Consider the following 17,253-nt stretch of genomic DNA (forward strand, 5'->3'; position numbering starts at 1 on the left):
TTGTTAAAAAATATCCAGCCTTTAATGCCTAAGAGCTCACATTTTGGCAATGGCTCCACAATTTTCTACAGAGAGAAGGGACAATGAGCTATGGCTTGTGAACTTACTGTGTGGCTATTTCTGTCACAGACAAGTTCCCTCTCTGGCCTGCTTATCACACCAGAGACACCTTGCCCAAACTTCCAATCTAGTTTTCTTCAAAGTCCCCCCTCCACTGGCCCCCTCCACCCAATATTGCCTCCCTAACTGTGAAGTTGGGGCCCCACCCTCAATATAGTCACCCCATATTCTGCTTCTAGATACAGAGAACATGAGGCAGAGGTGGGATCAACTTAGGAAGGTTGCAATAAGGAATAAAGAATCTAAATATTTCCTTACAATAAGATGTATGTATTTCTCTGTGAGCCTACAGTACATAGAACTCAGGGACTACATCTGTTCATCTTTATGCCTTGACACCCTTGCTCATTTGTGGTACAGAGTGGGCATTCAGCAGGTTTGTTGAATTGTTGAAATGGGTGTTATAAGGTCTGAGTAAAGATAATCCTATTTAAGAAGTACTTCCACATTTTCTGTGAGGTGCCCCAGAAGTATTCTATAAGGTTATTTTATTGAGCTATCATAAGAAACAACCTAACTGGTAAGAACTAAACATCTCAAATAAAGAAAGGCACCAATGTTTAAAATGTAAATTTAAAATTTAAGATAATATTATTTTATAATTTTCAAAGTTTCTTTTAATTTAAATTTGACATTTTATTTTTTAATTATATTTTATTGATTATACTGTTAGAGTTGTTCTGATTTTTCCTCCTTTGGCTCCCCCTCCACCCAGCACCCCCCACTCCCTCAGGCCATCCACCCACAGTTGTTCATGCCTGTGGGTCAAGCATATCAGTACTTTGGCTACTCCATTTCCTATACTGTACTTTACATCCCCATGACTATTCTATAACTATCTATTTGTACTTCTTAATCCCCTCACCTCTTCACCCATTCTCCTACACCTCCCTCCCATTTGGCAACCATGAAAATGCTCTCTGTATCCATGATTCTGTTTCTGCTCTTCTTGTTTGCTTAGTGTGTTTTTTAGATTTCACTATTGATAGATATGTATTCTTTTGCCATTTTATTGTTCATAGTTTTGATCTTCTTTTTCTTAAATAAGTCCCTTTAACATTTCATATAATAGTGGTTTGGTGGTAATGAACTCCTTTAGTTGTTTCTTGTCTGGGATGCTTTCTCTCTGTCCTTTGATTCTAAATGATCGCTTTGCTGGATAGAGCAATCTTGGCTGTAGGTTACTGATTTTCATGACTTTGAATATTTCTGGCCAATCCCTTCTAGCCTGCAAAGTTTATTCTGAGAAATCAGCTGACAGTCTTATGGGAATTCCCCTGTAGATAGCTAGCTTCTTTTCTCTTGCTGGTTTTAAGATTCTCTCTTTATCTTTAACCTTTGGCATTTTAATTATGATGCGTCTTGGAGTGGGCCTCTTTGCATCCATCTTGTTTAGGACTCTCTGTGCTTCTGAGACTTGCATGTCTATGTCCTTCACCAAATTAGAAAAGTTTTCTTTCATTATTTTTTCAAATAGATTTCCAATTTCTTGCTCTTTCTCTTCTCTTCCTGGTACCCCTATGATGCAAATGTTGAACCTCTTGAAGTTGTCCCAGAAGCTGCTTTTACTGTCCTCGTTTTTTTAAATCCTTTTTTTTTCTTGTTGTTCTTATTGGTTGTTTTTTGCTTCCTTATGTTCCAAATCATTGATTCAATTCTCAGCTTCATCCACTCCACCGTCGTTTCCTTATAAATTGTTCTTTATTTCAATTGGTGTATCCTCCATTTCCGACTACATTAAAAATTTTTTAAATTTAATTGTTCAAGTACAGTTTTCTGTCTTTTACTCCCATCCCCTCCCACCCCTCCAGTGCTCCCCACCTCCCTCCCATTTCCACCCCCCTTAGTTGTTGTCCATGTGTCCTTTATACTAGTTCCTGTAAATCCTTCCCCTATTTCCCCTGAAATTCCCTCCTCTCTCCCCTCTGGTCACTGTCCCCCTGTTCTCTATTTCAGTGTCTTTGGTGATATTCTGCTTGCTTATTTGTTTTGTTTTTTAGCTTCCTGTTAAAGGTGAGATCATATGGTATCTGTCTTTCAATGCCTGGCTTATTTCACTCAGCATAATATTTTCCCTGACCACACTGTTTTTATGCTATCGAGGTACTCACTAAGTTCCTTGAGCATCTTTATAACCAGCCTTTTGAATTTTGCATCTGATAGATTGTTTATCTCCATTTCATTTAGCTCTTTTTCTGGAGTTTTGATCTGTTCTTTCATTTGGGCCATTTTTCTTTGTCTCCTCATTTTGGTAGCCTCCCTGTGTTTGTTCCTATGTATCAGGTAGAACTGCTTTGACCACAGCTTCTGGCTGCGTAAACCAGTGGGGATTGAGTCTGTGGAAGAAACTTCTGGAGCCTCAAGCAGTTCCTCTTAAAAAACCCACACACAGACCCACCTACTCAGACTCACTCCCTCTGAGCTCCGGCACTGGGGTAGAAGGATGAAAGGTACCAGTGGCACACAGGGAGGAACTGAAGTGTCTACCATCAAGGCGAGCATAGGCCATTGTCCTTTTTCTAAACAATCCCCCCACAGAGCCAGCAAACTGGTGCTATATCTGAGACTCCATCAACCTAACGCTGTTGGACCCACCTTGGAAATCCCCAGAGCCTCTGCCGCACCCAGCTTACAGGGCCCACCCAAGCTGCCTTTCCGTATGAATAACTGGTCTTGGCTCATGCTTCACAGCTTCCTAAATCCTCTTAAACAAGTGAGAGCTGGCTTCAGTGAGCTCCAGGCCTGGCACTAGCCGCAGCCAGCCTAGATTTATAGTTTGGCTTTACCTGGGAATCTCCAAGCCCGGTACAATTAGAAGCCATTTTAGATTGCTTCATAGCTCAAGCAGGGTGGCCCCAGAGCAAAACGTACGTGGGGGCTGACCTTAGCCTGCACCACCTGGAAAACCCCAGGGCCAGCACACCCAGTGGACAGCTACAGACCATGTTGGGGCACCACCACCCTGCCCTTGCACAGCGGATCTTCCATAGAGAACAGAGCTTGGTGGTCAGTGGTCACAGCTAATCCTTGCAGCTGACTGGCCAGGGTAAATTCCTCCCATTGATCTGCCAACAGAAACCTAGGCTCAACTACAAGAAGAGGGTGTAATCAGCCCACACAAAGGGCACACCTCAAATACATAGCTTGGGTGATAGAGGAGGCTATGCCACTGGATTCTACAGAACACCTACTACATTGTATTTAATTTTTTAAAACCCTCTATCTGAAAATCCAAAAATAATCAAGAGATAAATTACAAAGCATGCCTTCCATTCTCTACAGGATTCCTTTTGAATAGGTACTCCCTGAACTTATCTGAATTTTTAAATAAAAACTTGTAAGAGATGAAGAATTGAGAAACTTAAAGCTAAAGCATTAGGATCTGCTTGTTAAAAACCCTGTTAAGTTTTGGTGATGGGTACTTGTATGTGTGCTATGTAATTCTCAAAACTTGTCAATGTATATGTTCACAACACACATACATGTTCATACCCAGGCAAAACCAAGCATGAGGTGATGGCTCGTCTGATAATCTATAAGAGGTGCTGCCAGCAATAAGTAAGAAATTTTGGGACAGGTAAATCCTTCCTTAGTTCTCAGTTTCTTTGTATATAAAACAGGGCAAGGGACTAGATGGTCCCAGGGGCCCTTCCAGTTCTAACGCCTAAGACTCTATGGAGCCCTGGCCGGGTAGGCCAGTTGGTAGAGTGATGTCCTGATACACCAAGGTTCTGGGTTCAATCCCTAAACAGGGCACATGCAAGAAATGATGAATGAACACATAAATAAGTGAAACAACAAATTAATATCTTTCTCTCTCTCCCTTTCTCTCTCAAATCAATCAATAAAATTTTTTAAAGACTCTATGGAAGTAGAGGCACCTATTCATATTATAAAGGATCCCTTTCAAATTTCGTTTCTTTTTAAAAAAATTTAATTGTTGTTCAAGTACAGTTTTCTGCCTTTTACCCCCATCCCAGCCCACCCCCAAATTTTGAGTTTCTTAAATGCATTTAAACTATGACTTGGTTTTCCAAAATCTGGCCATTGTATTTTTATTATTAATAAAAGCAGCTAACAACTAAGCAAACTCAACATGTCAGGCACATAAAATGCCTTAGACAGGTTATTTGATTCAGTCATCCCAATAACCCCATGAGCTAGATAATATATTGTCCCCATTCTGTAAAGAGGTAAAGTGGTTCCATGACTAACTGACCCAAGGTCATTGAATTAGGGAACATGGCGACACTGGAATTCAAACACTCCTCAAGTCAGTCTGTGACTCCAGACACATTGTTGACCCCGCCCCTCCTGGACTAACTGCAGGTGTCAGGAGGCATTCAGCACTCCTTCCTTAGTTGAACAGCTGTGGTTCTCTGCGCCTTTTGCCTTCACAGATGGGGTGACTGATTGGAGATGGGGCGATTCCTTTTGCTTCAGCTTTATTTCTGTGACATAATGTGCTGATATGTTCATGAGGAAATGCTTTTTGACCTTCCCTGGCTGAGTAACAGTGGGTTTCACTAGTTATCTTGAGTCCATTGTAAATGATCAAGTTAGCAGAAAAGGGCCCAAATTTGCTTCAAATTCCTATTTTGGTTCTTCACGTCTATTTTCTAAGTCTATAATAGCATATATAGCAAGACTTTACATTCATTTGCAACAGATTAAGGTGGGAAAACAAGCCACATGCAGAAAAACAATGTAAGATTAACTTCACATCTGTGTGGCACACTTTATAATTTTCATATTCATTTATTTTCACTTTCACAAGACTGTGTGAGGTTTGCAAGTCAGGAACTATTTTTACCCACTTGTCAAATACGGAAAGAGCCACAGAAAGGGGTGGGTCTGGTTAGATCCTAGACTTAGTGTTCTTTCCGCATTTGTTCTTTCTACATTATGGCATCTCCATGTGTAAAACAGAACTTCAGACTCAGGCACTTCTTGGCAGACAAAACCAAATGGCTGCCGAACCAGAGGCTGTGCCATGCCAGGCTGGGACTGGGGCTGAGGCTCAGGCTCCTGTACAACCAACAACTGTGCTAGAGTGTGAGGCCATGGCAGCAGTCGTGACCCCTACTCACACCTGTGCAGTGTGATAAGAAAGTAGAACTAGCCAGCAGCTGTGGTCCAACCAGATAAAACTTTTAGGCGGGAAGTCAAGTGACAAGTGAACTTGTATGTATATGCGTGTGTTTTTTTAAGCTGTTGATTGCTTTTGATATTTTTTTAAAAGGCAGCTTGAGGAAGTCAGACCAAATAAGCAGGACGGTATTGCAGAAAGATGGATTTGGGAAAGAACCCATCTCATTTGATGCCCCGTGAGCCATCTGACCTTGATCAAGAAAAGAACCACGTTCCAGGTAATGAAAGAGGTTGTAGCTGTTGGGAAGAATTGGGGCTAGGATTATTTTCCTCTTTTTTTAATGGAAAAAGAAGGGCATGATTGAGTGCATACATATAACCACAGGTGGGAAGAATCAGGGCTGTATAACTTCCTGAGGTGACTTCTAGTGCTAAGATTTTAACAAGCCAGAGAAACACAAGGATATAAGAAATACATTGAAATGAAAGGGAGCGAAAATGCCCAACGCTGGATGGTGGTGGCAAAACAAGTACACCCGTCTACTTCTGTGGCAGCGTATATTTGGCATAACTTTTGGGAGCTATAGCAATGGGTGGCAAGAACTATAGTGCTTATTCTTCTGGTTCACTAATTTCACTCATTGGGTCTGTCCTAAAGCTGCATTTCTCAAAATGTTTGCAGAATCCTAGGACTTGAGATAGTGTTTTATAGTTTTTAGGGGCCATGGGTTCCTTTGGCATTTTGATGAACCCCTAAATTCCTCCTTAGAGTAGTATTTTAAATATACAAAAGTAAATACTTAGGCTTACAAAGGAAAGAATTGAGATACACTTGTCAAAATGAAAAACGGTGGTATTGTGACAGATGGGCGCCTTTATAGATGCATTAAGAAGCAGGATCCATTTAAGGTGGATCTAATAATGATTGTCTGAAATCAACTATACCATCTCAAATGATACAGTGGAGGTAGTGGGAACAACTGTGATGTTATACAAAAAGAACCTGTAATTACTTTTGGTGACAAAGTCACCCACTGCTAAAACTACCAGGGTTTATTACCTACATTCATAGTTGAAGGAAATGGTCATTTTAATTAGAGATTAGTAAAAATAAAGGTGTGATTTTTTTTCCCATCCAAGTTCATCATTAACAACTTCTGTCCTAAGAACAAAAGGGACCATGGTCCCAGGGGCATGATTCATCTACTGGGGGTCCCAGTGCAAATTGGCTATCACTCCACAGGTTCTAATAAATTTTACATCAAAGACCCACTCACTTTCCTCAGACATGGATGGAAGCAGAACATTTTTGACAATACCTTTAATGTTCCAAAGGACTTGGAGAAGCACTATCCTATGGAAAAACTCCCCCCTTTAAAGGAAGCTACATTCAAGAGTATACCTATTGTAGTTTGATTTATAATGGCAAAAAATAAAATAACTGGCAACAACCTATATGTCCAATACAAATACAGGTAAATGAGAATACATCAACTTGATTAAGTATCATGCAGTTAGTAAATCTATAATTACGAAGACCAGGTCATGGGAAATATTTCTGATGTAATTTAGTAAATGATAAAACTGTGATATGCTCTCTTTACAATTCTGGGTAATATCAGAACTAGACTGGTATGAGAAATAAAATGAAAACAGATTATAATGTTAAGGATGGCAGACTATGGTTGATTTTTTTCTTTTAGGTTTGTACCATATGTAAAAATTATTATGAAGAAATTAATAGGTCAGTAGTACAACTACATACAAATACTGACCTTTTCATTTTCAAATGTTTACTGTTTGCTCCTAGGCATTCTTTGGTGGTAGAAGGATAACTAAGGTAGAGTCCTTGTCCCCAAAAAGCTAGGAGAAGGCAGACACGCAGCACAGGGATCCTGCCACTCCGCTGGAGGACTCTTTCGGGAAAGTGTCACAATTCGTCTGTCTCCTATTACTTTCATTTTGTCTGTCTCCTATAACTTTCATTTTGATCCCACAGATGTCATTGGAACTTGGAATTTGCGAAACAGAGAGCAACTCAGAAAAAGAAAAGCTGAAGCACAAGAAAAGCAAACTTCACAATGGCATTTTGGGTATGGTATCCTTGCAAAGGAAAAAGGAACTGGTATTTATCCAGTAAGCACTGTGCGCCAAGTACTGCTGAGCGCTGTCGCAGCTATATTTTATCGTTCCAGCAATCCTGGAAATCCAGAGCTGTTATCCCCATTTACCAAAAAAAAAAAAAAAAAAAAAAAGACAGAAAACCAAATGTCCAATGGGTTAAATCTTTTGCCTAAAGTCACACAGCTAGTAAAGTGGTGGGAACAGAACTTTATCTCTGGTCTCTTTAAATTAAAACACCAGGCAATCAAATTACAGGGTGGGGGGGGCTGGCACAAATAACGCCCCTCTGTTATTACAAAATCATAAGCATGTAATTCTGTAACATAACAATATCACACTCAACCACACCGTATGACATTGTAGGTGAAATATTTAAATCGCTGTCTATCTTGTACGAGACATTCACATACCCTACCAAGCAGGTGTTATTTCTGCCGGACCCTGTATATCAGGGGTGTCAAACTCATTTTCACCAGGGGCCAGATGCAGAGCTCCTTGTCCCTAGTTCAGGAGTAGCTACATTCACACAGTCCTAAAATTACATTCAGCCCTTTGAAGGCAACTGTGAAGCTGATGTGGCCCCCGGTGAAAATGAGCCTGACACCCCCGCTGTATATTGCAGAGAGGCCTGGTGATCAGCCACTCTGGCAGTAGAAACGTGAAAGAATCTCACTGGGAGCAGGAGACAGTACTGAGGAAATCTCCGAGGCTGTTCTCCACGCTATTAGTGATCCTTATCGAATGGGTGTGATTAACTCTCTATGGAGGAAACCAAAATATTGTAAATGAGTGACACGAGAGGAGAGTCGGGAGTTCCTGGATCTCCCGTTGAAGTTGCCCGCCTGTCGTCTCAGGGAGGGAGTACAGGACACGTTTGTAAATCAAGCAGCATCAAACTGCATCCATTTAGAATATGGCTGTGAAAACAGAGGTGCTGCTTGCTTGGAGATGGAAACAGGAAAGTCAGGATCCAGGAGTACAGCATCCATTAAAGCCAGGCTTTCTTTACCTCGGCACTGATGACACCGTGGGTGGGGTGCTTCTTTGTGTGAGGATGTTTAGCAGCATTTCTGGCCAATAGTACTCCTCTCTTCCCCCAGATGTGACAACCAAAATTGTCAACAGACATTGTCAAATGTCGCCCGGGGCAGGCAGAGAGGGGGCAAAATCACCTCCCCCCCATGAGAATCACTGATCTAAGCACTGTTCTGAAGAAAGGGCATCTGTCCCTGATATGGACTGGCTATTGTCTTTTCTGCTGCAACCAGGTAGCACATATGTGACTGACAAACAGGAGAATATGTCAGCATAACGTGGAAGTTAATTTTTTTTCTAGTCACAGGAACCAGAATAGTGTGAATAAAACCAAAACCTTTAGCAGGAAAGGAAAAGCCTTCAGCCCGGCTGCTCTATAGGCAGGATCCTTTTCAGCTGCACCCACGGCTGTTCCCCAGGAGAAGGGTGGCAGGTTGCACTTCCTTCTGTGCCCAACTTCATGGTGGCTCCCCTGGCTCAGAGTGCCGCTCCTATTTGCATGATCTCTGCACCTGCACTTACACTGTGGCTTGTGTGCATTTTTTACTAGCCCCCGAGGCAACCCCAGTCAGGATAAACTACCTGTCTGGATTATCCAGGTTATCTCAGGTACCGGCTACTGCTTTTGCTAATGTTAAAACGTTGTACAGGTTTTGAGTCATCTGCCCCAGCTCTATTTTTTCTCCATAAGTACTGTTACTTCTAGTGCATGATTTTTCAGAAATTGAGGTTTTCAGGAATGTGTTTGTTATGTTTCAGCAGAAACGTCTCTACTTGGGTCCTATGGCAGGTGACTCTGTTGAAGAGCATCCTATCAGCTCCCCTAATTCTATTCTTGCCAAGCAACCTTCTGATCATTAGTTGGCCTCCCAAGTACTTGCTACAGAGAAAGAGTGATTAATTTGTCAGTCCAAGTATTCTTTGCTGTATGACTTTGCATTTCTCCCTGTTCATTTAAAAATGGGTCTTTGGTAGGTCTCGGGGCGGGGATGGAAGGGACTGCTAAGAGATCAGCCAGAGAACATGTATGCATATGTGCCCAGCCCATGGACACAGACAACAATGTGACGAAGGCCTGGTGAAGGGGGCAAAGGAGAGGGAAATGAGGGATGTTTGTAATAGTGTCAACAATTTTTTTTTAATATTAAATTTTATTTAGTTACTTTTCAAGTACATTTTTTTTATCTGTTTCTCCCAACAATTTTTTAAAAGGAAGAAAAATAAATATAAAGTTTTCTCCAAAAAAAATGGGTCTCTGGGCTTGCATATCAGTCTCCTTGAGCTGGTTGATGAGCTCTACTCTGATTATTGGAGCTTGTCTCAGTGTGATCATAGAACTGGGTTTCTGTGCTCACCCGGCTGGGGAGCCAAGGCTGAGGAAGTCACCGAAGTAGAGAACACCTTGGCAAGCCTCTTGGCAGCTGGCTGGTCCTGCTCTGGTGACACATTTCTGTACTACTGAGAGCTGTTTCCTTGACCCCATACCACACAGTGAAACCTTAGTAGTTCCAGAGAGAAGCAGCAGAGTGTAATGGCTAAGTGCCTGGCTGGTAAAGCCATAATGACCAGATCGGATGCCTAGCTCTTTTGCTTGCCAGTCGTTTGATCTTAGATGATTTACTCACTCTCTCTGGGCCTCAGTTTTGTCATCTGCAAAATGGAGATAATAACACCTCACCAGGTGATGTGAATAATGAAATTACTTAAAAAGTGATTGGTACATAGGAAGCACCGTAAGTGATTCCTGTGTGAATACAAAAGTGCTAACGTTGTGTTTGGATAATTCATTCATGCAATTCTTGCAACAACCCTGTGAGGTTGGGGAGATGCCCTAACTCCATTTAAACCTATGAAGAAACCAAGGCATAGAGAGGTTAAGTGACTTGCCTATGATCACATAGTTGATAAATGACAGAATACAGATGAAATTTTAGACCACATGGATATTTTTGCATCTTTTGAAAAATTACCAGGAAGAACATGGAACATTGTATTACTCAGATTTCCTCATTTAGAGATCTACTTAACAAATTATTTAGGACTTAATATGTAGGGGGGAAAAGTATTCCCTAAAGAATTCAGATAATTGGATGATAAGGACTTTATAATTTATCGTGTTACCTTCCTTATTTGGAGTTACACTTCAGAATGCTGAGGTGTCATACCACCGTTTTCAGATTACCTTTTCTTCTAATTTATTTGTAATGTTTTGACCATCCTATTACCAGTATTTTGCCATGTATAGTGCACACTTTTTGCCCATTTTTTTAGGGAAAAATAAGGATGCTCATTATACATGGGTATAATGATTCCACACCATGGGTATAATAATGAGTGTATAATGTGCACCAAAACATGGGTGTGCATTACACACAGCAAAATACGGCACCTAGATAGCTTTTTTATATTGACTTTAAAATGGTTTTGGTGAGGTAATCTTTAATATTTTTTTCATTATGAAGAATTTCAAACATACACAAAATAAGGTATATCTACATTTTTAAGTTGTGCAAGGAACTATGAGCACTACAAAGATATAAAAGACACTGCTTTTGTCCTGGCTGGCTGGCTCAGTTGGTTGGAGCAATATCCCGTACTCCAAATGTTTGCAGGTTCGATCCCTGGTCCAGCGCAGTTGGGAGGCGGCCCATCTATCAGTGTTTCTCCCTCACATTGATGTCTCTCTTTCTTTCCCCGCCCCCCTTGCCCCACCCCTGCTCTCTTCCTCTTATAGTCAATGACCATATCCTCAGGTGAGGATTTTTAAAAAATTAACAGTAAGAAGACACTGGTTTTATCACTAAAGAATATCTAGTTTATGAAAAAAGAATAAGGTTTCTCTGAAATCACTACAGATTGGGGCAGGCTCTGTGCCTTGCCTTAGGCATGACCCTCCCAATAAATCATACAGGCAGTCGAAGCAGGGGGAGCATCTCAGCCCTGGGGTCTGTGAGAGAAGGCTCCCTGCAGCAGGTAGCGTGGGCCAGAATTTCAATAGATTTGGAAAAATGATGAAGTGCTTATTTATAGTACCTTTTTCTCCTCCCCTCCCCGACCCAAGCCCATCTGTATTAGCCATCTGTATTTGGTTATATTTGCGGTACCTAGCAATTCAACGTTGGCGGCAGCTTCCACGCATAGCCTTTCATCTCTTAGATCTTCAGCTGTTACTTCAGAGTAGGCATGACATGGCCGCGCAGGCCTTTCCATCAGGCTTGTTAACCTCAAGAAATGTTTTGCAGCTTTTGACCCAGCTTGCAGTATATCTCACTTGACGTGTATTGTAAGTACTTAGCATTCTTTACACAAGACACTGCGTTAGATAAGAAAGCCAAATACATCATCCACCTGTGGGCTGCACACACAAGGAGCAGTGTCTGGACTGAGGATCTTAGAACCACAACTGAGTGAGTTCACCCAGGGCGCAGAGGGACTAAGTCACCCAGGCTTTAAACCCCAAAAGACTAGGGTATGATGTCCTCAACCGCACACACATGCTACACTTCCTGGTGAGCAAGGCAACAGAGACAAAACATCCCTGAGGGGCATTTCCTTTCCTGACCACTGAGAACGTTAGCACTGCTCCTTCATTTTGCAAACAAGGAGACTGAGGCCCAGAGAGACAACTGACTTGTGCAACGGTCGTGCGGCCGAACAGTGGCAGCCCTAGACTGTTATTACCATGCATTTATCTGAGTTCTGTAGCCCCATTGCTGACACTAATTCTGATCTCTCTGCAGAGAGAAAAAACACAAGCGGCAGAGAACAGGAAAAGGAAATCAAAGAGGCAGAAAGAGACAACACAATACAGAACTGAAGGTGGAGCCCCAGCCACAGTTAGAAAAGGAAATGACGGAGAAAACCCTGGCACCTGCGGAGAAAGAAAATGAATTACCTGGGAGTGTAACTGAAGCCCTCTGTCTCGTAGCTTCCCCACCAAGAGTTGTACCTGAGAAAAAAAATTCTGCAGCAGGTCAAGAAAGCATGATAGATCAGGAAAGTTCTTCTCAGTGCCAAGAAACAATAGTACAAGACCACCCTTCTGAAGTAGGCCGAGAGAAGGCTGAACCAGGAGACTTTTCTCCTAAAGTGTGCCAAGAAATAGCTGTAATTCAAGACCATTCTTCCAAAATGTGCCATGACATGGCTGAACCTGAAGACCTCTCTCCTAAAATGTGCCAAGAAATAGCTGTAATTCAAGACCATTCTTCCAAAATGTGCCATGACATGGCTGAACCTGAAGACCTCTCTCCTAAAATGTGCCAAGAAATAGCTGTAATCCAAGACCATTTGTCCACAATGTCCCATGAAATGGCTGAACCTGAAGACCTCTCTCCTAAAATGTGCCAAGAAACATCTGTAGCCAAAGCCCTTCCTTCTAAAACATATGAAGACAGAGCTGACCCGGAAGGACACTCTCTCGAAGCATACCCCAAACCAGATGTGCCTAAAGGCTACGCTCTTGAAATACACCCAAAAAAAGCTGAACGCAAGGAAGACACTGCTGAACCAGGTCAAGGAATAGCTGGGACTGAAAGTTTTTTTCCTAAAACACAAGAAGAAATAGCTGTGCCTAAAAACCTTCCTACAAAAATACACCACAAAACAGCCGAACCTGAACACTTTTCTTATAAAGCATATACTAAAGAAAGTGCTGTGCCTACAGCCCTCTCTCATAAAACAATCCAAGAAATACCTGCTCCTGAAGAATGTCCATCTGATCCATGCATGCACCAAGAAACACCTGGGCCTGAAGACCTCTCTACTAAGACATGTAAAAATAAAGAGTGCTTTCCAGAACCAAACCAAGAAGCAGGTGGGCCCCAAGGCCAGGGTCCTAAAACACACCAAGAAGATGTTAAGGATGTTTTTCCTCCAGGTAGGGGTAATGCATAAGGGACAAGTCAGTGACATGTTCCCATTTCCAATTAGAGCACTGGCTAGGTATGCCTCCCTCAAAGTGGTGCTTTATATCCTTCAATAGTCCTAGGTTATCCCCAGTTACCTCAAGGAGCATCATTGTCGTTGGCTAGTTTTTAATTTAACCAATGTGTATGTGGCATATTTCCAAAGAACTGAAAAAATAATTGAAAATCTAAATGTGTATGATAGGTACGTGTACACACTGGGCAAGCTTTAGCCAATGAAAAGAAATGAACCCAATATGAGATGATTGTGTGCAAAATATTTTAAGGGAAAATTAAGTTTAGATTTACCAGAAAACTTGAGTAAAGTTTTTTTCAAAAATTAACATTTCCTGTCAAACAAAAGGCAACTAAATTCATGGCATAAGGTACTGAGGGAGTTAAAAAGGTGTAAAATATGATCCCTGTATTAATTAATAGGATTTACCACATTTACCAGAAACCCTTTCGATTTTGATGTTTGTTCCTGAGAAGCTTTCTCCTAAGCATAGCATTTTGGAAACCGTGTGACCTTTCTTCAGTGGGACTTGCCTCAGGACCATAACTGAGAATCTCATAGGGTACTGCAAAGTGTACTGTACGAAAACAGGTGAGGCTGTCAGAGCACAGTTATCTCCAGGGAATTGTTTTCTAAAGAAATCTCTCTGATAGTTGATTTGCTCTTTTCTCCTGAAAGAAAAGTGCGACAAAACCATGGGGTTCGTAGGGTTCCAAGTAAATGTTTAAAAAATCTTTGCCTATCTTTTATGTTAAAAAACCCCAACAAATTGTTTTAATTTCTGCTTTTTTGATGACTAATGTTACTTGACATCTTTTCATGATTATTACAAATTTGAATTTTTCTTTTGAGAACTGCCTGTTTAAATCTTGGTTTCATTTTAAATTTGAAATATCGATCTTTTTTTACTCATTAAAAGTCAATTTAAATCATAGTTGTTAAACCTTTACCTATATGTACGTTGTAAATAATTTTCTAGTTTCTGTTTGTGGTTTACCTTTGTTTATAGTGGTTTTTGCTATGTTTATGGCAAAATTTTAATTTCAGTTTTTAGTCGTTCAAAACTGTCTTTTTCTTTATGGTTCCTGCTCTGAGTTCTGCTTAGAAAGCCCTTTATAATCCGAAGATTATAGGATCATTCTATGGTTCCCACAACATTTAGGGTCTTTTAATATTTAAATCTTTAATCTGAAATTTCTTTTTGTGCACAGTGTGAGGTAGTTTTTTCCCCTCCCAATGGACACTCAGTTGTCTCAATACCAGTTATTGAACCTACTTCTGTATTTTGTTTGATTTTGCAGAACTGGAAGGACAACCCAAAGCCCAAGGACCACAGATACCAGCAATTCCAAATCTTCCTCAAGAGACACATCCAGAAAATGACGTCTACAGTTATGTTTTGTTTTAGCAGTGCTCAGCCATCACAGTTTTGCAACGCAATACACATCTTGTTACGTGTGATTTCCTCAGTGTTGTAGCAATCTCTGCAACATTCATTAATATTTGAGTAGTGTTTTTTTCCATGTATAGCCCATATCTGAAAGAGAGAACTAATGTGTTTTTTCAGGCTCAACCACGTTGACAATATCCTGCAGTGTATGTGCACATGAATGTATATTGGGGGGAGGAGAGTGATGGGGAGACTCGGAAATGGGAAAGGGGAGCGATGAATAATATCACCTGAATAGCAAACATTTCTTTGGTTATTTCTTATGAGCAGAACAATTCATAAGTGTGAACACTTAAACTTTGGATAAGTATATAGTTTTCTCATCAACTGTGTTCAACTGTTAATGTCATAACACCATCAAAATTTTATTCAGGCTTTAGTTGGATTTCTAGTTAATTTGAACAATGCTTATTCTTGGACTCCTTCAAAGATATTTTGGAGTGTTGAATGTAGTTTACTTGTGTATTTGAGTTTTGATTTTCTAGTTTTACTTTTTATATATTGTATTTGTGAACAATGTACATTAAATCATTATTACATGCTTAATTAGCTGTGTGGACCCTGTCATGGTAAGCATTTTGAGGATTAGAAGACCTATAACATAGTCCTTGCTGACCAGGGGTTTAATCTAGTCTTATGGGGAAATAAAACAGAAAACAAGTAATTACAAAAGAAAATAGTAAATGCTAGTGCCATTTGAACAGTAGATACACTAAAGGGAATGCTTACTTTTTGCTGAGTGACCTGAAAAAATTACACAAGTGGAACCTTGAGAGATGGAGAGGATCTGCATTACAGGTAAGGACAAACAGCATTGCACGTGACAGAGGAGGGGGTTCGAGCACTCCACACGCCCAGTTCCCACAGGGTCCATGTGGAATAGCAGGCTTGTAAGGCAAAAATCTTGTCTTATTAGAGTGTACAAGAGTGTATTATTGGAGTATTTCACTTATTTGTTAGGATATGGGAAAATAAGTAAGACTTTCGAACAATGAAGTGGCAGTAGTTAGTATTTTAGTATCTGGTGATAAGGGTCAGGATTAAGTAAAAATGACCAGAGACTGGGGGCAGGAGCAGGAACTATTCTAGGTAGAAAGAGGTCCGAAAATCTCCAGGCATAGTCCTGGCTGGTGTGGCTCAGTGGATTGAGTGCTGGCCTATGAACTGAAAGGTCGCTGGTTCAATTTCCAGTCAGGGCACATGTCTGGGTTGCAGGCCAGTCCCAGGATGGGGGCATGTGAGAGGCAATTGGTGGATTCGCTCACATACCAATGTTTCTCTCCCTCTTTCTCCCTCCCACCCCTCTCTAAAAATAAATATATGTTTTTAAATCTCTGGGTAAATTTTGCAGTGGTGTGAGGGGATTGTTTCAGTTTTCCTTCTGTTGTAACAGAGGACTCAGAGAAGATTTTTACAAATAAACTTTGGTTCAGCAAGGGCACAATTTGCAAGGTCTCCATGTAGGCCTTGTGCTAGGTACAGGGCTACGGTGCAGAACCAGACAATCCCAGTCTCTCACATATTCATGGTGTAGAACAGTGTCTCTCACCCTCATGGTATATTAGAACCACTGGGGAAGATGTCAAAGTTGCACATGCCCAGATACCTTCCTAGGGTTTCTGTTGCCTTGTTGAGGGTGACATCCAGAGATAGGTATAGTTATCTATTTTTTAAAGATTTTATTTATTTATTTTTAGAGAGAGGAGAAAGAAGGGAGAAAGAGAGGGAGAGAAACATTGACGTGTGGGAGAGAAACATCAATCGTTTGCCTCTCACATGCCCCCAACTGGGGGCCTGGCCTGCAACCCAGACATGTGCCCTGACCAGGAACCAAACTGACAACCTTTCAGTTTGCAGGCTGGCCCTCAATCCACTGAGTCACACCAGCCAGGGCAGGTATATTTATTTTTAATTACTTTTGATTTAAATAATTTTTCAGGAATAATTTTTGAATTCTAGAAAAGTAAAGATAGTACAGATGTTCCTGTATACCTCTCACCCAGTTTGCCCTAATTTAATATCTTACATAACCATGGTCAATTTATCAAAACTTAAGAAACTAAGATGGTTACATTATTGATATGCAAACTACAGATATTATTTGGATTTCTTTTTTTAATTTATTTTATTGATTATACTATTACAGTTGTCCCATTTTCCCCCCTTTATTCCCCTCCACCCTGCACACCCCCTCCAACCAACATTCCTCCCCTTTAGTTCAAGTCAATGGGTCTTACATATAAATTCTTTGGCTTCTACAGTTCCTATACTATTTTTAACTCCTCCCTGTCTATTTTCTACCTACCATTTATGCTACTTATTCTCTGTATGTTTTCCTCCTCTCTCCCCTCCCCCACTGATAACCTTCCATGTGATCTCCATTTCTGTGATTCTATTCCTTTTCTAATTGTTTGCTTAGTTTTTTGATTGTTTATTTGTTTGGTTTTTTGTTTTTAGGTTCAGTTGTTAATAACTGTGAGTTTGTTGTCATTTTATTGTTCATATTTTTA

The 17,253-nt window shown here is 40.7% G+C and overlaps 1 protein-coding gene across 1 annotated transcript; it reads left to right on the plus strand.

Moving 5' to 3' along the window:
* The first annotated feature begins 5,029 nt into the window (after positions 1-5,029).
* Positions 5,030-15,248, plus strand: HEMGN (hemogen). The gene is made up of 4 exons (XM_037140778.2): positions 5,030-5,489; positions 7,211-7,304; positions 12,111-13,249; positions 14,595-15,248. The coding sequence occupies exons 1-4, from the start codon at positions 5,411-5,413 to the stop codon at positions 14,699-14,701; spliced, it is 1,419 nt and encodes a 472-aa protein (XP_036996673.2). The 5' UTR covers positions 5,030-5,410; the 3' UTR covers positions 14,702-15,248.
* Positions 15,249-17,253: the final 2,005 nt, after the last annotated feature.

This window comes from Artibeus jamaicensis, unplaced genomic scaffold (genome assembly GCF_021234435.1).
Source record: "Artibeus jamaicensis isolate MK-2021 breed Jamaican fruit bat unplaced genomic scaffold, CSHL_Jam_final scaffold_1964, whole genome shotgun sequence".
Classification (NCBI taxonomy): Eukaryota; Metazoa; Chordata; class Mammalia; order Chiroptera; family Phyllostomidae; genus Artibeus; species Artibeus jamaicensis.

Bases quoted from the DNA above. Each gene is read 5' to 3' on its own strand.
- HEMGN (XM_037140778.2), top strand. From the start codon at position 5,411: ATGGATTTGGGAAAGAACCCATCTCATTTGATGCCCCGTGAGCCATCT. The intron at 5,490-7,210 runs GTAATGAAAGAG...TTGATCCCACAG, and splicing joins AGAAAAGAACCACGTTCCAG to ATGTCATTGGAACTTGGAAT. The intron at 13,250-14,594 runs GTAGGGGTAATG...TTGATTTTGCAG, and splicing joins TAAGGATGTTTTTCCTCCAG to AACTGGAAGGACAACCCAAA.